We start from the raw sequence: 24,716 nt of genomic DNA on the forward strand, positions 1-24,716 counted from the left end.
CATAGAAAATTTAGATAATACAGAATAGTACCTAGAACAAAATATTAATAATATTCAGAGGAAACCATTGCTAAAATCTTTGCTATATTTTCTCCCATTTTATAGGCTCTTTTCATAGTAAAGATTTAATAATATGAGTATATACAACTTTTTATCTCGATTCTTTCTGTTAAGATTGAAACAATACTATTTAACTTGGAATGTAAAACTGCATGGCCATAATTTTTTTTAATACTTTTTTTTAAAAGATTTTATTTTTTTCCGTTTTCTCCCCAAGGCCCCCCAGTACATAGTGGTATATTCTTCATTGTGGGTCCTTCTAGTTGTGGCATGTGGGACGCTGCCTCAGCGTGGTTTGATGAGCAGTGCCATGTCCATGCCCAGGATTCGAACCAACGAAATACTGGGCCATGCATGGCCATAATTTTTATATTGCATAATTTTCGTATTTTCATCCTTGTGTATGTGTATCAAAATGCATTTACACTTTCCTTAGTGTTGAATAATTAGGTTGCTTCTGAGTTCACTATTTATAAATAATGCAGCAAAAAATAGCTTTATACATAAAGATTTTTCTACATTCAGGATTATTTCTTTAGGATCAATGCTTATAAGTGGAATAGCAGAGCTGAAATGTAAGAATAATATTGAGAATTCAATACATAATGCTAAAATTCTTCCTTAAGATGCATATATTTATCCTCAAGCAATACTAGAAATAGTCTGTATCATTAGCTCTCACAAGCACTGGGTATTATTACTTTTAACTCTTTGTCAATTTGATAAACAGAAAATAATATTTCCTAATATTTATTTTAATTTATTTTTTCATTAGGTTAGACACATTTTTTGTTTTCTATTTATATATCCTCTTTTGTAAATTTTCTACTCACATGATTTGTCAATGTGTTGGGGGTTTTTTGTTTTTTTATTTCTTTGGTGAGGAAGATTGGCCCTGAGCTAACATCCATTGCCAATCTTCCTCTTTTTGCCTGAGGAGGATTGTCCCTGAGCTAACATCTGTGCCAATCTTCCTCTATTTCTTATGTGGGATGCTGCCACAGCATGGCCTGATGAGCAGTGTGCAGGTCCGTGCTCAGGATACGGACCCAAGAGGCTCAGGCCACAGAAGCAGAGCATGTGAACTCAACCACTATACCACCGGGCTAGCCCCTCTCCATTTGTTTTTTAAGCTTAATTTATTTACTAGAGTTTACAGCAGAGGCAAGGGAGACACTGAGTGAATGACAAAAGCAAATAGTTCATTATGGGATTTGTTTCAGATCACATACAACCAGGGAGCATCTTTGCTGATGATCAAGAAATGGCAACCACATTAATGCTATCAAGACCCTGCTCTCTGCCTCCTGAGAAGCCCTTCTAAATATTACCCCCAAACTCAATGTTTGTATTCACAAAAAATGACTAGTGAATGTCAAGAAATAAGTCTACTTGTCAGTACTTTTCTAAAAATTCTTACTTTCAGGAGCAAGGTGGTAGTTCCGAGGAAGCCCAGACATACCTTATCTAGACAACCTGTAACAGAAGGAAATGGAGGTAGGCAGAGGAGAGCCAAGAACATACATAGGAATTAGAAGTTTCCTCCGTCCATTGGATGTCCATGGAGATGATTCTCTTCAAGAGAGAGAGACTCCCTAAGAGCTACATTGTGGGATGAAGAGTTGATCATTGAGTTTCAACAGTTATTTTTCCCCAAGAATATGAATTACAAATGGATTTGCACTGATACTTTCAGAGTGGCTTCATGTGATTTTCATTGAATAGTTTGTATATTGACTCTTCACCCTGTTAACAGCTTGGTTTGACTCAAGAACAACGCAATGAGCACACTGGGTTTTTGTTCTTTGGGGGTTTGTTTTCTGCTTGAGAGTAGTTAAATAAATAAAGGAAAATTGATGGTTTCAGAAAAATGAAGCTCAACATGGAATTATAGCTTCTGGGGGAGGAGGGATAGAGAGAGTTCCATGTGAATTTTCCAGGTCAAAATCCCATCTACTAGAGAATTTAAGGAAAAAAAAAAAGTGTGTCATGAAGAAAAAGAGAGAGTCCCTTACTGAGCAAGATACCGTACTGGCAGTTTTATACAATATCTACTCCGGGAGACTTCTGCTTGTCTGTTTAGAATGATACATGTGCAGCAAAATACTACTCCCTTCTTAGAACCCATTAAACAAAAAAAGTAAAGATTTGTGTAAAACAAAGACCATGTATATTATTTTGGATTAATTTGTTTCATCTAAAACAGAACCCTGCTAAAAATGACTTAAACAAAAAGGATCTTATTATCTCAAATAAAAAGAAGCAGCATGTTAGGCTGTTTCCGGGTGATTAATGCAGTGGACTCCAGTTAGCATTTCCATGACTTTTGGAGCTGCCCTCTTAGAGATTTCAGATAGCTGCCATAACTCCAAATATCATGTCTTCAAACAACAATGTCCAATAAGACATTTTATCAGGGAATAAAATATTTCTCAGACGCCCACAGCAGAATTCACTTTACAATGGATTGGTCAGAACTGGTCACAAACCCCAGCCTAAACCAGTAACAAGGGGAAGGGGATTACTATAATTGTCTTAAGCCAATTTTGATTTGCCCCTGGGCTGGACTTACTGCTCCCCAACACATAGACAAAATCCAAGTTTTGTAGGCAAGGAAAGAGTGGAGGAATGACTGAAGTGTTAGCAACCAAGTATCTACCACATTATGTCTTATTCAATTTACATTTCCCCAGAATCTAGTAAAGTACAAAGCAAATATTTGTAGACTAAGTTAATAAGTGAAAGTAAATATTGGAATACCTTTGTAAAATATCACCAGTGCATTACTTGCACCAAGATGATTCAAGAACTATGAAATATTATTCTATTTTATAGAATACTAAAAGGTAACATGATGAAATAAATGTAAAATTATTTCCTTGAATGAAGAAATGCCCTGAATTTGATAGCACCAGAATTCTTTGAGATTAAAAAATAAATAAATAAACACAAGTAGATTGTCCTTGTTTGACAAATTTGGGGAGATTAAGTTGGAGGAAACATTTATACAGAAAATATTCAGAATTGTGCCATACAACCTTCACCAATCACCTCTAAACTGGCATCAATATTGATGCTGCTTTTCTATTTTCATATAGTTAAGGTACTTAAGTAGCACCTAATTAACAAAGGAAAGATTATTAGGTTCACTATCTGTTTGGTTCCCTTCTCTGTGCTTCCATGATCTTAATTGTGTTGGACCATTAATCATATTATACTGTCATTTATCCTATATATTGGCCTCCTCCCTCAGGGCAGAGACCAGTCAAATTCAGCTCTGTAGCAAATATTCTGTAAAGTATTTGCTCAAGACCCAGTCACCATAATCTACTAAGTGGCTTGTTCTTAGTTTCACAATATATATGTGCCAGTTATTAAGTAACGGTTATTAAGCAACTGTCTCTCAGCTCCAAACCAACCTTCCATATACGCTGCTTTGCCCCCTGGACGTGGCTCTGCCAAGAGGGACACTAGAGGGAGGCTGCAAGGCTGGGGGAAGACGAGACTTGCTCTTCCCTGTCTGCTTCCTATTCCTGTGAGCGTCACCCCAGCAATGTTTCTTCACCCCAAGGACAGCAGTTGTTTCTTGTAGCAGCAGCAGAACCCAGTTGGCAGTTTTTCCAACACTTGAAGAACCAGCTTCATCAAGTCCCCCCTCATCCCAAGATTCCAGCACCAGCCAGGCCAGCGCCCCTTCTTCAGGCCCCTCTGAGCTGCAGACCCAGCTTAGCAGCGCCCCCTCCTCGGGGGTCTGTGTTTCAGCTCTACAGCGTGTGTCTTCTAGGACTCTAACTTTTAGGAATTCCAGCCTCTTCTGTGTTCCCTCAGCCCTCGCTGCTTCCTGCAATTGCAACCTCCAGGATAGCTTAGAACTCTCTTTTGGCCCTTTCAGTAGCCTAGGTTACAACTTTATCCCTAGTTAATTTTTTTACGTTGAATTTCTCTGATCAAATCACATGGTCTCTGATGATAAATTTGCACGTCCCCTGATTTTACTGATCCACGGCATTAAAGGTATACAGCAAATGAGCTAATACACTGGTGCCCCACTCTGGGCAAATCTTGTTTGATATTAATTTTTGAGGAACTCTGAAGCTTAGTGGTGCTTGAGGGAGGAGTGGAGAAGGGACACCTATGGGATTGCTCAGCCTTTTCACTATTGCTCTCAGCTGGCTCAAACTCGCATCAACACAGCAAGGTCCCTACAGTCACCTGAACCCTCTCCTAAGAAGGTGACTTAGCAACCACCTTTCATTATGTAAACATGCCCCTTGGGCTTTCTAACTCCCCCAATCCAAGTGCCTTATTAAGGCACCCCTTCCATTAAAATGCAATACCCTACAAAAGAAATTCCAGACATCACATTTCTCTTGCTGTAATTCCAGTGATGTTTTACTATCCCTTCCAGTTTGGTGCCTTGGGCAGCTACTCAGCTTCTCTGCTCCCTTGACGCAGCTCTGCAGATAGCCATATGAGATACATTGTTCTGCAGAAAGTAGGAACTCAACTTTTTATATTTCTGAGGATTTTATCTAAAAATGAATTTCTAAAAACAACAAGCATACTGAATCACAATAACTAACACTGAACGTTAAGCACTGATGCGAGCAATAAGCATAGGTTATCTTACATGATACAACAACGAGGAAGGTACTGTTCTTATCCCCACTTTCCATGTAAGGAAACCGAGGCATATAGATGGCATGTAATTTGCCCATAATTTACACCAGGATCTAATCCCAGGCCCCCTGGCTCTAAATCTCTCCACTATATACTGATTCTCATACCAGACCTCGACAGCGAGCATCTCAGATCCAGCATCCTCACAATTGCAGGGAACAAATGCAATCCAAAGTTTCCATTTCTTTCATTCATTATTTTGGTTCAAAACCTTCAGAAATGACCTGTGAGGACTAAATAAGTCTGAAAATGAAGTGCTTTCAAGAAAACTTTGTTCCAAATGGACTTTTAAACTAGACCCACACAATTTGGCTTTAACCAGCTAGCCTTTTTGGGAGTTTATGAGCGACTTTTAAGACACAGTGCCAATGCTTAAGGAGACTGACAGAATTAGACAAACAAAACAAGAAATTGCACAGGGCAATAACAGAAAATAAGTGCAATATATCTGATGATGGAAACCTCCTAGGGGGCTGCAGTGCACGAAGACTTTGTGGAGGAACCAAGGCTGGAAGTTGTCCATTAACTACAGTAGAGGAGTTGGATAGGTGGAGCATTGATGCTGTTCGACTTGGATCAAGTTGGACTCTGAGTACAGAATTTTCTCTGAGTCTATCTTTAAAAGTTCAACCAAAAATAAAGAATTTAGGCAATAATCTGACACTGTTAGGGAGTAGTCTGGAAATTTATTATCTAAGAATATTGCAGAGGATGTTCACCAGAGTTCTTAGGATGGGCCAAATTGTATATTAATTTTCAACTTTCTTCAATTTACTTCCATAGCCGGTGTCTCTAAGCAATGTTAAAATCACACCATCTGAAAGAATATTTTGATCTACATAGTCCAAAGAGTTCAAAAGCAGAGAAGAATGAAATAGGTGTGTGAATGTGTGTGCGTGTGTGAAAGAGAGCATGTGTGTGTGTGTGTGTGTGCATGTTTATGTGCACAGGTGTGCCCGTGTGTGCAGGTCCTGGCCCTGTTTGCTCTTGGATCTATTCCTCCCCCTGTCTCCTTTAGACAGAAGTGGGGCTGACCCCTGCAGGCTGTTTTCCAGGCTCCCCTGTCAACTGGCTGCCTGCTGAGGTCAGCCAATGGGAGGCACACTGGAGAGAGAACTGGAGGGCTGGAGAAAGGGAAGTCAGGACCTTTCTCCCACTCCTCTCCACCTCAGTCAGTGTCTCTGAGGGATAGACCCACCAGGGTTCCAGCTTCTGCTGGGTGACTCGAGCTCCTGGGCTCTGGTAACAGCACCTCCTCCCTTGTTGAAAGAGGGTAATGTCTTCCTGGTACCAGTAACCTTCAAGTTATCTCACTATCTCTAACTGAGCCTCTCAACTCCTTCGTGGCTTAAGTAACCCAATCACATGTCCTCTGTTAAAACACTAGTAGTTTCTGTGTTACTGGTTAAACAGTGATACAGAGGGCAAGGCTCTTCCCTTTCCTATTACTCCCTACCACGCAGAAGGAGCACCAATTATGAAATAACCCTGGCTTCTCTCTGTCCCATACCCACTGACCCACTAGCAGGAGAGACAATGAATTTGATTGATGATTGCGGAATGAGGAGCCAAGCATGTAGAGCCGAGCCTCTTCCCTTCCCCTTCCCTCTGGAAGTCGGCCCACCCTTAGTCAGTGTGTGCTCTGCTCTGCTTTCAGCCATATGCTGAAGGGGTCTGGTCCTAACGAGGATGGTTGCAGCTTTCAAGGGCTGACTATGGCTGGGTAAGTCCTCTTAATTTTAAGTTTCTGGATTAGGAAGCCCACTTGCCTACAGATCCAAGAACATTGTGCTTTACCAGTATTAGCAGTAATAAAGGTAATACTTTGATTCCCTTATCTGTATCACTCTTGTTTCTTATATCTCAATTAGTTCAGAACTCAAATAGGGAGGAGCGTCCTTATTTGGACCCCTTAGAAGCCTAATATACATAATATTCATATATATTATATTCTAATTAGTCGTATTCCTAAGTCACTAGATCACTTAAAAATACCATCTAACCCTATAGCTTACAGTGTGCCAGGAATCATCTTAAGTGCTTTACCTATGTCATTTAATCCTCAAACCAATGTGATATGTATTATTAAGATTTCTGTTCTACAGCCAGAAAACTGAAACACAGAGATGTTATATAATTTGCCTAAATTCACACAGATAATGAGTGGTAGAATCTGTAACCAAACTCCAAAAGCTGGGCAACAGAATCTGTACTCTGAAGCACCACGCTACGCTGCCTACACTTAGATTTTAACAAATGATTCATCTAATGCAATTTCATTTTCAGTCTTAGATGTATTATTTTCAAATACCTCATGTAACCCAGCGTGCAGCCTCAGTTTTTGCCCTGCCTCAACTTCAATATAGAACTCTGTATTATTTTCCTCTCCAAAAAGAATCCATTCCCACCAAAGGCATTACTAAGCAACGGAGATTTTAGCAAAGATTTCATATAAGAAATGAAGAAAAGGATTTGCATCAGATATTCCATGGCAAACTACAGGGTTTTATGCAACGGATGCATTCCTGAAGACGCCAATCATTCTACTCTGATGATAATTATCCCACAGAAATAAATATAAAGCCTTGCCTCCAATCTCCTGTAATCTTAGCACCCACCCACGTCACACACAAAAGCTTCCATCCTTTATTACACTCTGCAATTTACTCTTGCTTCTTCCTCCAGACCTGTTTACCTAAACTCCCACCACAAGGTTCAACAAAGATCTGTCCAGGCGCAGGGGCCCACTCTTCTTATAAAAGAGACAGAAGTGGCTAGAAGTAGACATATTAATACAGTGTTGTGTTGGACCCAGTTTATACCAGCTTGCAAGAGCCAACTGCTAAATGTTCAGGAATTTTGAAAGCAGTTCTTAAACACAGCCATTATTAAAAACTAAATTACATAAACTTACAATTAAGTAAATTGCATTAAAAGAAAGATAACAAATACTCAAAACTGATCACTTCCTAGTTATTTTGTTATATTTTACGATTAGCTATGCTCTTGAGTTATTTGCATCTATTGTATTTGTATGGTGAAAACACTACATAAAAGGGTCCTACTGTGCATCACTTCCCAACTCTCTGTTTCATGGCATCATATTGGTAACTTGAAACGAGCCATGGTGGGAGTATTTATGCCAAGGAAATTGGCAAAAGTTAGAAACTAGAGGGCTTTTTTCCTGGAAAGCCTATTGTTAAACATTTACTAGCATACCACTAGATAGTTACAGATGATATAGATGCATAGATAGATAGATAGATAGATAGATAGACAGATGCATACATACATGTACACATGTATACACACATACATAGATATATAGATAGGCCAACACTATTTTTCTTACAGAGCTATCTCTGCATTTCCTTTAACAAAAATTCTTGTAAATTTCAGCTACACTACTGCATGTTATATCTATTTCCCATTGGAAGATAGAGTACACGGTTTCATACAGGGCATGAAAATTAAAACTCAAGCAATCCACTGAACCTCCTTTCACCGAAACAGACAATAGGGAAGGGAACTAACAATACAAACCATGTAGAACTGGCACAAAAGTCTCTCTGAAGAGTTGAGGGGAAAATGCTGAGGCAGCACAAGTCTCTAGGAGCACATTTATATATTCTAAATTATAGGTGGCCAGCATAAACATTCTCCGATAGTAGATTGCACTTAAAAACCTCCTCTCTAAACAAGAAAAATGATATTTTAAATTGCAGTGGAGGGTAACCAATTTCTACATTAGAGAGCAAGACCAAGCAATTTGCAAAACTTGACAACCAGAGAACTGGAGGCTGATTTTGTGGGGCAATCTTCTCCAGTGCCAATCGGCATAGACAAATTAATTTTTTTTAAATGTAATGACACTGTATATCTCTGGGTCTTCTTATAATGCTAATGATAATATACAGTAGTTAAGCACAGTGTGAGAACCCACAGAGCAGAGGCAGCACAGCTTCATGTTTTACTCCAGGCAGCCCATATCTTTCACAGGAAGATTTGCAAATGCAAAATGCCTCTTTACACAAAACTTTAAAATGTTGCATGTTTTATGATTGTAGTTATAAACATTAAAATAAACATAGGGTAGAACCAATTCAATTCAAATATTTACAATGTTCAAATCACTGTTCTTATCACCAGGGAGATATAAAGATTGTTCCACAGGGCCTCACTTTGCAGATATTTACTGTGTCATTGTGGAAACACAACTAAGTGTAACTGGATAACCTGCCTAACCAGTTTGGAGAACAAATATGGTCACACTTTTAATAATCCAATTGCCCCATGCCTGAATTATCCAAACTCTTTCTCCAGCAGAAATCTGAGGGGAGAGGTTCTTACTGAGTTCAAGGAGGACCATTTGTAGTTCACAAGACAAAACTGGAGAGTTTGATCAGGGCACTGTGAGCCTTAGTTTATAGTATTCATTATTTCTGTTGCCACCACCTGGTGTCACTATTGAAAACGCGTCCTTGCCTTTGGCAGTTAAGTCACCCTTGCTGAGTCAGATCCTTCAGAGGTTGAAGTGCTACCTCATGCTTGGGCTCCCACCATTTTATCTCCTTAAGTTCACACTCATGAGCCCACAATGTCAGAGTGCCAAGCCAGAGAAATTTCTAGCCAAAACTCAAGCTCTGTAGGAAACAATCAACTCCCACAAACAGGGATAGTGGTGGCGAATCTGGGTCACTAGTCAGGTCCAGCTTGCTACAAAGTGAGCTCCCCTTCAAGTCCTTCGTGAGCTTTCATGACAGGAGGCCACAACAGAACCTTCTCAATCTACCAGAAAAGCTACACCATTAAACTTCAAGAGGAAAGAGGATGGCACCTCAGCTGTCTTCTCAAGATATTCTTCGCTCTCTCTGCAAATATACCTAAATCTCCCCGAGGAATTAGTTCTGCTTGTTGAGGGAGCTTAGAGAGATGGGAGTTAGATATTGTCCATGGGGTAGGTGCGAACTCACATTTCACTTGTACAGCTAAGAAGCCATGTTTAAGTTATTCTCCCAAAACTAAGAAAATCTGCTACAAGGTCATATTCTGTGTCTACAAAGACAAATGGCCACTTTGGTCCCCTTAAAATGTATGGTCTTACAGATATACTGCATCTTAACTCATTTAGAAAGTAATCTTGGCTATGATAAATGTGTGCACAAATTCAACAGGAACATAGAGTACAGGGCAATTAAGTCTGACTAAATAGATAAGGAGAGCTTTCCAAAGACAACGACATTTTAACTGGGACGTAAAGTGTGGATTATGAAAACAGAGCAGGGAAGGCGTTTATGGGCAAAACAGTCCAAGGGAAAAGGATGTTTAAATATTTGAAAGCAAAGGTGAGCCATTTACCTGGGTGAGAGAAACACAGGGTTTGTGAGTAACCAGGAAAGAAGGGAGTTGAAAAAGGAAAGTTAAATAGAGACCTACCTTCTGTTCAGCTTTGAATATCATGTTAGTGAGTTTGAATTCTGTTTAGAAGACAATGAGAAGCCACCCAAGGATTAAGAGCAGAAAGGGTAATATGCTTGGATCTGTAATCTAGAGAGATAACTGGTACCTATGTAGAGGGCGGACAGGTAGGAGGCTGGAGGCAAGAATCTGAAGCTGTTCTCAATGTCCAGGGGAGAGATGGCATAGGCCTGAGAGCAGAGGCAGTGGGAAACAAAGGAAAGAGCTGATTCCAGTAATATTTCAAGACAGAGTTAGAAAACACTAGCGACTACTTGTATGTACGGCGAAATGCAGAGGAAAAAGTGAGAAATGATGCTGAGGCTTGCAGCTAGGGAGACGGGATGAAAACTCTGCAATCAACGGCTGTAGGAAAGATTAGAAGAGGAGAGTTGTATTGGGCTACAAATAATGGGGTTTTTTTTTTTGACATATTGAGTTTGAATGCCTGCAGGACATTCATGTGGAAAAGCACTTTCTAAACCCACATTTTTTAAAAAAGGAAATGCTATTATTTGTCTCTAGACCCAAAATGGTAATAACTGTGCTGTAAGGACATCCAAACACTCTCTACAACAAGATTTCTCATCACATACAAATATTCTGCTCTGGAAACATTTCTGGCACCAGTAAGACAGAATAGATAGGTTGAAAACACACTATTTTTTGTTTGTGTATTTATATAATAAATGAGACACTACAAATTGATGCAAAATAAAAAGATTAATAAATAGCAAGGATTCATACCCGTCTATTTGGAAAAAACATATAAATTTAGAGCCTTATCTCCTAACATACATCAAATTAAATTAAAGAAAAAATAATATAGAAGAAAACGAAGGTGAATATTTATGCAATCTCTGGCTCTCAGGATGGGAAAGACCTTGAATACTTAAAAACAATGGGAAAAATCATAATGTTTATGATTAATAAATTTAACTATGTAAGTATTTTATTTCTCTCTCCTTCCATAAGAAACAACAAATGAATCAAAAAGATCTAGAACATACTGAAATTTATGTGATAAATATGACAGAAGAAACATTAGTATTATTTATATAAATATCTAATCAGGTTCCTTAAGAAAATCAATAACCAAAAAGATGGAAAAATCTAAGAACAGACAAAAAATATTTATCCTCACTTAGAATGAAGAAATTTCATATATTTTTTAAAACTGTATGAGAAAAGTTAACTTTAGTAAGTTTGCAATAAATAGACACTCTCATATATAGGTGGCAAATGTGTACATTTTTAATTTTTTAAAAAAGCAAATTGGTAATATTTATCAAATCTATGTTTGCCCCAATTCTGATAACCATTCAAAATGCAGATAATTTATATTCTTAAACATTTAAATACTTACTTTAAATGCATTCAAAGATTTACATATTTTAAAATGTATATGCTGCTGTTTATAATTACAAAAAATAGCAAACATAAATGTCTAAGACACTGACTTTGAAGTAATCATCTTAGATATAATCAACGTAAGTCTGAGTGTGAAGATGGTTGTATTAAAAAAATGATCCACCTGTGTAACGTGTGCAAATTCCAGATCCCGCCAGTAAGGGGAAGGAATGTGCTCCTCTCCTCCCCTTCCCGCTGGCTGGAATGTTGGAGTGATGGTGGAAGATACAAGCCCTATATTGATAACAGCAGATCCACAAGACAGACCTGGATCCCCAACACAAAGACCCCCCAATACTGCCCTTGATGTCATCTCATGCCGGGTGTACCTGCTATATACAACCCCTAGGGACCTACTCAGTTCAATGTTCTAAATGACAACATTGTGTAACTATATGCATAATCAGCTACAAAAATTAAGAAGTTTTGTTCACTGATCAAAATTTGGAAACACATCTGTGAAGGCGTGGATACATCTGTGTGCCACAGCAGATGAATGAGAAACAGCGTACAGATCTGTGTCCCATTCTTTTTACACAGTTTAAGAAAGATGAGAGTCTCCTTTTCTTATACTTTAAAATAGTGTCATTAACAAAATGCATTGAACTATTCTGGAAAATAGATCAAGTTCTTGAGAATTTGTCAACTGTTAGAAAAGTGTACAAGTTGACAACTGCCCCCAGAAAATACTGATAAAGTTTTCTAGAGCAAACTATTAAAAGATGATGGCAGAGATTCCTAATTGTGCTCCAATATTCATCTTCCCCTACTTCTTTGGTAATAGAACCACCAGTTTTTAGCTGGAAACAGGACTGCCAAGGGTAAAACTTACATTTCACAGTCTCCTTTATAGCTACACATGGCCATGTGACTAGATTCTGGCCAATAGGATACAAGCAGAATCAGTCTGTGCAAACTCCAAGAAGTGCTCTTCCTTAAAGGGAGTGGTGCACCCTTCCTCCATCAGGCTGGCTGAGAGCAGGTGTCAAGCTTTCATCTGGAGCATCCAACTTGGACCTTAAGTTGAAAGCTATGTGTTAACATGGCAGAGAGACCTGATAGAACAAACCTGAGTATATGATTGTGGAGTCTCTTTATTACTTACGCATTGCCAACTTCTGCTTCTTGTTTACGATAAAGAGAAATAAATCTCTGCCTTCTTTAAGCTACTTGTACTTTGGGCATTCTGTCAACCCTACATGTTACAAAGAGCAAAAACACATCATTGTTCTGTGCTCCCCAAAGTATCAGAAGGGAATGTAGATAATACAAAATCTACTACAATGGAAAAATAAATGCATAATTAAAGGACTTTAACATGGGAGTCAGTATCACCGATCAACAGCATTCACAATACCTCAAAAACATCAATTAGTTGTTTCTTTTTCTCCTCTTTTAGTTCTCCAAATTGTAAACCCTGTGCTCCAGGAAAGTTCCTCAGTCATAGTCTCTCTGCTGACTCATTTAGAAAGTAGTGAAATCACTGCTTTGTTTTTTATAGTGTACTTTGGAGAATTAACTTCGCCTTCTATGTTATAAGAGAAAAATAAAAAATACAGCTACTGTCAAAAAGCAACTGTAAAGCTTTATAGAGCCATAAGAAATCTGGCAATTGGCCCAGTTTGAATTGTATTGAATATTTTGTTGTAACCAGAAAAACATGCCCCAGCTGGACAGTGTTGTATACATTTCATAGTCTCTCTATGCTTGAGTTCTAGAGAGAAATTGCTTGATGGAAAATTAATTTCAAAAAGGTTACTGTTAGTTACTCTAACCCTTGTCTCAGGTGTGTGATCCACTGAAAACTACAAACAATGGTAAAGCTTGGGCATGTCTCCAGGGTAGCATGTTAGGAGTCAAAGAGAAATAAGCCATCTGGCCCATCTGGTGTGGTAATGAGGCATTGGTGGGGGTGAGAGTGGAAATGGAACAGGCACAGCTACTGAAGAGTACAAAGGATTCAGGAGATTGACAGAAATTGGTCAGCTATAAGTGACTTATACCTAGAAATATTGCCACTCACATATTCACAAGCAAAAAAAAAAATTAGCTCAACAGGAGTGTCTCAAAAAAACAAAAATGGAATGACTATTTTCAATGAACCACATTCATTTCCCAGATTTCTCCTTAAGAGATATAAAGACAATTAACTTCAGTGCAATAGTAAAGATTGCTAAACGTTATCAGCAAGCACTCTGAGCAGAACAATAATGGCAGTATAAATTTATATAAAAATTGCTTAATTGCTAAAATATTAAAATTTGCTAAAGAAATAGGCTAGTTAACTGTTTCTTTGCCTTGCTTCTTTCCAAAGAGAATAGTTTTCAAAAGCTATCAGGAAAAAATTCAGTAAGAATCAGCCATATTAATAACAAACAAATAGCCAGCAGTAGAATGAGAAAAAATAGCAATAAATGCCTCTTTTATTTTGGTGAGGAACATTGACCTGAGCTAACATCTGTTGCCAATCTTCCTCTTTTTTTGCTTGAGGAAGATTAGCCCTGAGCTAAAATCTGTGCCAATCTTCCTCTGTTTTGTATGTGGGACACCACCACAGCATGGCTTGATGAGTGGTGTAGGTCCATGCCCAGGCTCCAAACCTGCCAACCTGGGCCACCAAAGTGGAGTGCGCAGGACTCAACCTCTATGCCATGGGGCCAGCCCCTCATAAGCTTTTTTTTAACTATTTACTTTTAAGGTGGCATTTTTAGCTATAACTAAACTATCTTTTAAATAACGGTTTCAGTCTCTTTGGTATAATGAAGGTAACCTCCTACCTTTAACCCAATTCATTCACTATACCGCAAATCAAATTTTATTTTCTCACAATTCATCATGCTTATATTTTGCATGCATTCTAAAAGTTGTTTCTAATCATTGTGATCTATTTTGTAACTTTTATTCAAGAAACAAAGCAGATTCTCTGAATTTTAGTCATTTCTTTTCCCTTAATAATATTAAACCTTACAATGACTCTATTATCAGGAAAAATATAAAGTCCTTCTCATAAAAATTAAATATATGTGTGTATATATAAAGCATATTAATATAATATATGTCATATTCGCGTGTATATACAATACTTCTAGAAGACTACTGAACTCATGAGATGTAAAAATCCACCAGAGATCAAATCTTTAACCTTAGTTAGAAGTAGACTTCTCTTAAAAGCAGGCTACAATTAGAGGAATTTGAAAAAAAGTCAAACCTAAAAGATTCTTCCTGGCCATCCTTCCTCCACTTTGCCCAAAATATCTCAGGAATAATAAAGACTAGGACAGGAAAGGGCTGAACCATCCCATTAGATGCACAAATCATCTAACCTCTTTTCTATTTTTTTATCTAGGTATAAATCCAGTGACTATATAGTTAGCATCATTCCTCAAAATTTCTCATGTATTTCTTCTTTAAAAATTAATAGATTATTAACCTGACACACTAAATAAAAAGATGATACTAAGAATAATGTAATCAAAGTAAATGGTGACAATACATACATACATACATACCTACTATATACTATATAATAAGTTGTAAAGAGTATGGGCTCTGGAGACCCAAAGACTTAAGTTAGAATCCTAGTTTGGTTACTGGCCAGGAGGCCCTTGACCAAACTACTTAAGGTCACTTGAATCTTGATTTGCATATCTTATTAATATGGGAATAACATAACTTAATTCATAAGATTAAATGAGAAAACACATATAAAAGCACTGACCTCAGTGGCTGACTACAGTAAGCACGTTAGATTTTAAAAGAATTATAGGGATGAAGAAAAGAATCATGACAACTGATAGACGAAGGACAAGGAAGAAAAACATCTATTGGTGAAGCCAAATCTTTGTCTATTCTTTGACCAGCTTCTGCCCTACATTTACCCCCCATCTTAAACTACCACCATGCCTCATAGTCCAGTGAAAGGACTCTGAAAACTAAATTTGAAAATCTTTCCAATGGCTGTCTTAAATCCTAAGATCTATGAATGCACATTCTGTTCTTCTAATAGAAAAGTCTTTTAAAGAGTAATGGAGGGGCCGACCCCGTGGCTGAGTGGTTAAGTTTGCACCCTCCGCTTTGGTGGCCCAGGGTTTCGCTGGTTTGGATCCCAGGAGCAGACATGGCACCACTCATCAGGCCATGCTGAGGCGGCATCCCACATAGCACAATCAGAGGCACTCACAACTAGAATATACAACTACGTACTGGGGGGCTTTGGGGAGAAGAAGAAAAAAAAAAGAAGATAAGAAGATTGGCAACAGTTGTTAGCTCAGGTGCCAATCTTAAAAAAAAAGTGTAATGGAGACAATTACTATGCTTCATGGAATTTCTTAATAGTGGAGATGTTCCCACAGGCCCTCTCTTTAGGCAGGACTATGAATCTGGAGGTTGGGAACATTGCCCCTAACAAAGCTAGACCGCACAGTGCTCTATTCTGCAATCTCGTGAGATGGGATCCTTAGTGAGAGATAATATGCAATACATGAAACAGCAATAGGCCAGAAGTTGGGACTCATAGTCCTACACATAAGACTGGATTTCAGTCATGATCTCTCACCAATAACTATTTGTATGACCTTGGACATTATTTTGGAGTTCTCACTTTCCTCATGTGTAAAATATATACTCACTTGGTAGGAACTCTTTTACCTTTCACAAATTATGGTTCTCTCTCTTTTAACTTTGCCCCTGAATTAGTCTTCCAACCTGGAAGAAGAATCATACGATTGACATATAGGTTTGTCGACTTCACAGTTCAGTTCATGAAAGTCCTGACATTCACCCGGCAGTTGGCATCAAGAACTGTATCATCTTTATGATGAACCACCTTGAATAAAGAACAGAAGAAAATAAAGCTGCATTAAAGTGAGTTTTATGGAAAGGTTGTCAAAAATCTCATGGATATATACTTATTTTATTGACATTTCTGTATCTCCATTCATGCCCTAAATAAAAAAAATTAATCCTCTTAATCTTTAAAAAAAGCTATAATCAGGTAACAAAACAGGTCACACGGCATGATTTGATTTTTAAAAAACATATATAGAGTTGGGCACACCAAGGTGACAATTGTATTTATCAATCAGTGATAGTTATAGATTTTTAAATTTTTTCTTTTCTTTGATTATCAGTGTTTTCTAATGTTCTACCATGTGTATGCATTGCTCTTGTAATAAAAAGCAAAACATAATATTCTGAATCCTGCTTGTTTCTCTGTCTCACAGTCTTTTACAGCTTCTCTGCCTGCAAAATAATTCACAATACTATACTTCTAATCGTTTTATGGATAAAACGGAGAAAAGTCATTCATAGTTCCCTAGCAAATCTCCCAAGCAAAACACTTTTTTTCCATTAAACTCTATCCCACTCTTTAAAAACTCCCTTATTGAGGTGCCCTTAGGTTACTATCCTTAATTGTGACAGTTCCTCATAAAGCAGCAGCGCCTGCCATAAAAAAGGGTTGCAGGTCTCAGAGCTCAGATTCACCTGATTTTCCTAAAACCATTGTGAAGGTTTTCACACTGAGTCTCCTTAACAGCTCAAAGAAGGCAGAAAAGGAGAGTTGACTGCATGCATTCGAATCCTACTCTAGGCTGAGTCATGACTCTGCTACTCTCCAGCTGTGTGACCTTGAGTCCTTAACTCAATCTCAAATACCCTCAGCTGTCTCATAGGCAAAATGAGTGCACAGTGCTGTTAGGACTAAACGAGATCCTACTTGTAAAGGGGCAGAGTTCAGTGCCTGAAAAACAATAATTGCTTATTAGAGCATTTGATGGCTCAATAAATTTAACTATAATTAATTCTAAAATAAAAATTAGGCCCCTTCCCAAGTAACTTGAGAAACTTAGCTTTGTCAGTCCAATACAAAATCCCACCCCATCCTCATCGGCTTTCCCCTATTTCTGAGAGAAATAAATAAACTTGAATAATATTTTAGGCAATTTTTCTGCTTTGATTTTATTATATCAGAACTCTACCTACACAATTTCTCAATTTGAAAATGTTTTAAATGCTCAAATGAGCAATTTCTATTGCTTGATAAAAAGATTAATATTTCTCAGAAGTAGAATTAGTAACTAATCAATCTAACTATACAAACACCAAATTTTTTAGCTGGAAAGAAATTTAGAAGTAGCCATGTCGTTTCTGTTCGGACAGATGCCTGTAAATGTAGACTCATGTTTATATAATCAAAAAACTAGCTTTTAAGTTCCTAACACTGAAACAAAAAGAAACACTGTTAAATGTAATATTCAAAGGGGAGGGCATAGGATCTACTAATACATACGTTTAGTCTTTATTAAGTTAATTATCAAACTATTTTGGTAGCAACTCGCTGGGGTGGTCCACTATAAAATGAGAGTGGAGGGATGTTGAGAGGACCATCCCATTACCTTAAATATTTCATTGATTTACTTATTAATTTGCTGTTCTCATAGAGTAAATGATTTTTGGTGGTTACTAAATCAATGTACTAGCAATGTAGTACAGAGCAATGTACTAGCTCTGCTATGTGAATAGGGAAAGTACTTAGCACACCTTTCAATGTGGTTTATAATAATGTCTACTGCATAGGGGCCAGCCTGGTGGCGCAGCGGTTAAGTGCACATGTGCGCTTCGGCAGCCGTGGTTTGCTGGTTCGGATCCTGGGTGCAGGCATGGCAACGCTTGGCAAGGAATGCTGTGGTAGGCATCCCACATATAAAAAAGTAGAGGAAGATGGGCTCAGGGCCAGTCTTCCTCAGCGAAAAGAGGAGGATTGGCAGCAGTTAGCTCAGGGCTAATCTTCCTCAAAAAAAAAAAAAAAAATCTACTGCATAAAGACATTATGAGAATTAGGTGAGAAAATAAATAAATCATTTAGCAGAATCTGAATATACTAAGCGTTTATTAAATGTTATGCAATATTATTATCATTATTTTTCATTACTGAGAAAATATAAGCAATGGAGAAGTTAACTTCTCAAAGTTTCTTTAAAGAAGACTATGTCAGAGTAGATTAAGTTGCCATGAAAATAGCTATTTATCCTGGTCTATTTTCAAAGTTCATTCCTTGACAAATTAATTCCTCTTGCAACTCCCTTGGCCGGCTTAGGGGAACACCTCCTCAACTCTCCTACTTCAATTACACCCCGATGGGAGTTATGTTCACCTGTTTGAAAGCAGCCCCTCACAACGGGTGATTAGGATTTTTTTTTTTCTTTTTAAGCATAAAAGTACATGCTAAAATGCTAAAACACCAAGGTTAAGTATATGTTAATATTTTGCTTTCTTTACCTCAATTCTCTCACTTTGTTTTCTAAAAAATGAAGTGTTACACATACACCTATATCCTCAACCTGCCATCTTCCTCCCCAGCAGAAACCACTATGCTAATGCTGGCGTGCATTATATTCATGATGTTTTTGTACTTTTATTACGTATGTAGCATCCATGAATAGTACTATTTTAAAATTTTACATAAATGCATTATACTTTAAGTATCCTTTGCTTAAAGTATACTTATGTTTTTTACTCAGCATTGCATTTTTTAAATTAACCCTGTCTACTCATGTAGATCTGGACCATTCATCATAAATCTGCATACTAATTGTTTGAATAAACCATGGTTTACATATTTATTCACTAAGTGGATTCTTTCCCTTGTTACAAACTTGCTCAGAGAATCTCCCTGTGCACGAAGCCTGGGTTTCCCTAGGACAGAGAAGTGGAATGGTGGATTGGTAGGGTATGCGTCTTCAACTCTACAAGGTATTCCCAAATTTCTCTTCAAAGTCGTCAAACCAATTTACACTCCAACCAACATGTATGTGATTTCACCTTCCTCCACATCTTCACCAATGCGTGGTATCACTATATATATTGAATTTTTCCAGTTTTTGATCGATACATATTTTCACACATGCCTGAATTATTTCCCAATGCAAGAATTTGCCAGGAATCTCATAATATCATATTCTGGAAAAAGTCTTTGTAATACAGAAATCCTTCAATCATTCATGAGGGATATTTTCTTAAATAAAAAGACAAATAAAATCAAGGAGTGAAGGGAATGAATCGACATCTGAAAGTAGAAACATGAATGAAAAAGCATGGTCTTCTTATGAGGCAGCCAGAGGTAAACCAATACAAAAGAAATCTTACAGTTCAGCTCCTGCTCTGAAGTGTAGGATCAACTGGATTGTACTCATTCTTTAAGAAACCACAAAAGCTGTAATTTCCTCTTGGTGTCTTTCAGAAGCATGGTAGAAAAATACAAAGCCTTCATAGAAATGAATAAACATTTCCTGTTGAGATCTCATATTTCATTCAGCTAGCAAATCAAGATTAGTTCAAAAATTTATACGTCAGTTGAGGATAAATTAATGAGCTCTGTGCACTAGGTTGCTTTCATATAAAAGGAACTGAGTCCAAATCTTTCATGTTACAAATGTGCTTGCTACTGAGTCTTCATAAAAATAAAAACCACAGTGGTTCAAGAATATGAACGCTAATATTATTTTATACAAAGGAATATTAAACACAATAATAAACTATTACACATTCTTGCACACCAATAATGTACTCGTCTCCAGATAAAATTATAAAAAATAACCCTTGCCTTGATAAATGTAATTTTTAAGATTAAAAATTTTTTTTTGTTGCTTCTATTTTTATTTATTTTTATTATTCTATTCTCGTTTATACTTTCTACCATTGAAAAATGATAATAGCTGTGTAAACTGTACCTTTATCTGGTCTAATTATTGCGATGTAATCTAGGCAAGCTTACCATAAAAAACATGAAAACTTCTAGATATAATGTCTATACAGATAGATAGAAACATAAAGCTGACGCCTGGTACTGGTACATTACATTCTAAGGCAGCCATGAAGCTGCTTTAATCTTGATCTCAATAAGACTCTGTGTAGAATATTGAAAAAAATTTCCTAGAGATTAACTTCAAATTAGATAAAAATACATTGCATATCCTTTCATTTTCATAACTTGTTTCAAAGAAGGAGTGGGAAAAAGACTGCTTTGATTTAAGGGCCTTTTGAAATTGACAATGCTTGATCACTTGATGTTCTATAGAGTCAATGATTCAAATAAAGTTATATTTGTCAGTGTAATCATTTACTAAGAAATTATTTTTTAAAAAGCCAAAATGTGCATATCATTAATAGCAGTGCAGTGATTTCAGGTATTCAGATTTAAAACAATGCTGCAATTATATTTTTTATAAATATTATTTATGAAAAAAATCACACAAAATTGTACTGTTTGTCTTAGGTAAAACTGTATAACTAGTAAAAGAAAATAGAAGCAACACCATAGGTTATATTCCTGGGGGCATGCAGCTCACATAATAACTAAACAGCATGGTGCACTTTAGAGCACTATTGAGTACGTTCTGCGTTTAAAGAAAGAAAATAAGTAAATACAAAAATTTCTCATATCGTTATAATTTATTCTGAAATTATTCTATTCTCAAATGCTTTTAAAAATAGAAACGATTCATTGGTTTCCTTTCTGGAATAAAATGCCACTTGATCATGGAGTGCAATTCTTTTTATATATTGATGAGTTCTATTTGCTGATATTTTGTCAAGGATTTTTGCATCTATATTCATGAGGAAAATTGTCTATGGTTTTTTTTGTACTGTTTTTGTCTAATCTTGGTAGCAGGGTAATATTAGCTTAATAACGAAGAAGTCTTTCCTCTCTTGTATTTTCTAGAAGACATGGTGTAGAATTGGTATTAATTCTTCTTTAAATGGTTAGTCAAATTTTATGGTGAAAGCATCTGAACTTGGAGATTTCTTTTGGGGAAATTTTTCATTACAAATTCTTTATTTAATAGTCATAGGGCTATTCAAATTATGTATCTCATATTGGATGAGTCGTGGTGGTTTGTGTTTTTCAATGAATTGGTGCATTTCATCGAAGTTGTCAAATTTATGTGTGTAGAATGGTTTGGAGTATTCCTTTGTTATCATTTTGATGTCTACCTGGTCTGTAGTGCTATCCCCTATTTCCTTCCTGATGTTGGTTATTTGTGTCCTCTCTCTTTTTAACTCTGATGGTCTTGCTAGAGGGCTATGAGTTTTATTGATCTCATCAAAGATCCAGCTGTTTGTTTCATTGATTTTCTTTATTGTCTTTCTATTTTCAATTTCATTGATTTCTGCTCTTATCTTTATGATTTCCTTCCTTGTGTTTGTTTTGGGTTTATTTTGCTCTTCTTTTTTCTAGTTTCTTGACATGAGAGCTTAGATTATTGATTTGAGATGTTTTCTGTTTTCCAATGTATGCATTTAGTGCTATAAATTTCCCTGGAAGGGCTTTAACTGTGTCCCACACACTTTAACATGTTGCATTTTCATTTTCATTGAGTTCAGTGCATTTTTTTCACTTCCTTTGAGACTCCCTCTGTGATTAGGGAGAGGTGTGTTGTTTAATTTCCAAGTGTTTTGAGATTTTCCTGTGCAAATTTCCCTCTTCTTATAAGGATACCAGTCATATTGGACTGAGGGTCCACTCTAATCTAGTGTAATCTCATTTTAAGTTGATCACATCTGCAAAGACCCTATTTCCAAATAAGGTTACACTCACAGGCTCCAAGAATTAGGACCTGGATATCTTTGGGGGCCATTATTCAACCAGTACAGGGACTTTGTTTTAACTCTAGAAGAAAGTATTGGGAAAAGAATTATCCTCCTTTTTAACGAATCACAAACTATCTCAGAAAACATGCAGCACCTTTCCTCACAATTGTACACAGGATTATGATGGTTGGACTTGGAGATGAAAGGTAATAAATCAATAACTGGCAAAGAACCGATTTTTAATTATAAAGCATTTTCTTCAGTTAATTTGATGATAAATATGGAAAATTCCAAATAACACACAAGTATAACTATTTTTCTTCTATAGCAAGATCAAATTGTGCAATGATATATGTACCAGAGTAATTATTGTTTTAAGTATCTCTTTCCCACTGAAGATTAACTTTAAGAGCAGAGATCTTGTCCTGCACTGCCGAATCCTAGTGCCTAGACTAGTGCCTAATATACATTAGATACCCAATAAATGTGTTCAATAGATGAATAAATGAAAGCATACAATGTGATGATAGTATCTGCATGAATTCCTTTTACAAGACCAATGATGAAATCCTCAGCCAAGAATGCCTATGACAATGCTTCCATTTTCATCCTAGTCCAGATCCTCTGCTCCAATTATCTAATTGTCCACTACTAGATACCACTCAGATTCATGGTAGTCTAGCCTTTCCTGATATAAATGCTGACTTGATATGTGTGGGGTGCTCCAAATCTTTTTTATGAAAGTTCTCAAAAATTCAGTCCTAAAAATAAAAGTCTTTGTCAATTACAGAGTTGTCATTTTCTTTATTTTTCATTTTTTACATTTTCATTCTGTGAAATTTTGAAAACACAAAAATATAATGACTGAGATGGCAAACTTCCATATTCCAGCTCTTCATAGTTACTTCATCTTTTAAAAAAAAGAAATCATTCTAGATATCAGTACTTGAACTTCTCCAGTTCCAGCTTACTCTCCTACCCCCACCCCTACTCTATCACCTCATTATCATGACTTTGGGCTGTATACTCCCTGTTCTTTCTAAAAATATGTTTACATTTAAATCTTCTCTTTATTCTTTCTTACACAGTTTGAGTAGAGAAATATTTTAATTTTTACATATGAATAGCCAATTGTCCCTACGGTATTTATTTATTCTTCACTCACTGATTTGTAACATTACACTTTTTTAAATAAAAGTTTCCACTTATATTGATGTTTCCTGAATTCTCTTGTCAACTCCATTGGCCTTTTAGTTTGTCTCTGGCCAAGAGCACACTGTTCTAATTACTACAGTTTTATAATGAGTATTGATACCTGGTAAGGTAATTCCCCCAATCTGGATCTTTGTCTTGTTTATTCTTGGATCTTTATTCTTCCATATAAGTTTTGGAGCAGCTCATCAAATTTCATGGCAAAAAAAAAAAAAATCTAATTGATATTTTGCCTGGAAATGAATTTGTTTACAATTTAATTTAGATTTTACATCATTATGATACGGGAGTCTATGAACATAGCATCTCTCCACTTTCAGGTCTTATATGTAATGTATATAAAATATTTTTTAATGTTTTATAATTTTCTCCATAAAAATCTTTAACAGACTATAGCCATCTTATAGCTTTTGCCAGTATTAAGAATTATATTATTTTTAATGTCTTCTATATAATTATTGGAATAATATAAGCTAACGCTTATTGAGTGCTTATTAGGCCAGACACCGTTATAAGAACATTATCTATGTTAATTAATCTAATCGTCATAACAATTCCAAGAGATAAATAATATTATTAGCTCCCATTTTACAGGTGAGAAAACTGAGACAAAAAGAAACTAAGTATCTTCCCCCAAGTCACACTCTAGTAAGTGGTAGAGCTTGAATTTGAGCCCAGGATTCGTATATATATATTTAGGATTAGAAGAGAAGTATGGCGTCCTGCATTAGGTTGACAGGAAGCAGGATGCCTGGGAGAATGTCTTAAGGAGAACTGGATGCTAAGTAGCTGTGGCTATAAATGGGTCCTTTTCTTGCCCAAATACTCTGTGATAAAATCAAGTTTGATTTGCTTTTTCCCTGTTATTGGTTAAAAGTACAAACTCACATTAAATTTTTAAAAATAAAATTATAGATGCGAAGTGATAAATAGGTAAATACTTCCTTAACAGTTGTGTTGATATAAAATATTACATCATTTTGTAGCTGTCTGGCCATCTAACAAGAACTGAAGAATAAGAAAATGACTTTTGAAAGGACAAAACATTCCTAAGTTCTGTAGGTACATACTAATGAGAAGGCACATCTTATACCAAATACGCCAATGCAGATCTTAAGGAAGTTATACAGACTACCATCAGGAACCACTAGCAAGGGGGAAAAAATAATCTCTTTATGAGGCAAAAATTAATTACTGTTAATTCTGCCTTGAGTGATAGCTGGACTCAATATGCCTATCTTTTCAAGTTGACGCCTCCAAAATAAACATACATAGTTTATTATTGTCTGTTTCATGATTTTACTCAG

At 36.6% G+C, this 24,716-nt stretch overlaps 1 protein-coding gene across 2 annotated transcripts in view; it reads right to left on the reverse strand.

Annotated features, from left to right (window-relative positions):
• Positions 1–10,774: 10,774 nt before the first annotated feature.
• Positions 10,775–24,716, reverse strand: part of LOC139082320 (uncharacterized) — a 32,930-nt gene continuing 18,988 nt past the window's right edge. Inside the window, exons 3-4 of one of the 2 annotated variants that reach the window (XM_070612939.1) lie at positions 16,255–16,432; positions 10,775–12,624 (exon numbers count right to left, since the gene is read on the reverse strand). In XM_070612939.1, coding sequence (XP_070469040.1) covers positions 16,384–16,432 — 49 coding nt within the window. In that variant the 3' untranslated portion in view covers positions 10,775–12,624; positions 16,255–16,383. Of the gene's footprint in view, positions 12,625–16,235; positions 16,433–24,716 lie in introns of both variants that reach the window. The other variant, XM_070612940.1, reaches the window with a different exon arrangement.

Source organism: Equus przewalskii, chromosome 3 (assembly GCF_037783145.1).
Source record: "Equus przewalskii isolate Varuska chromosome 3, EquPr2, whole genome shotgun sequence".
Taxonomy (NCBI): Eukaryota; Metazoa; Chordata; class Mammalia; order Perissodactyla; family Equidae; genus Equus; species Equus przewalskii.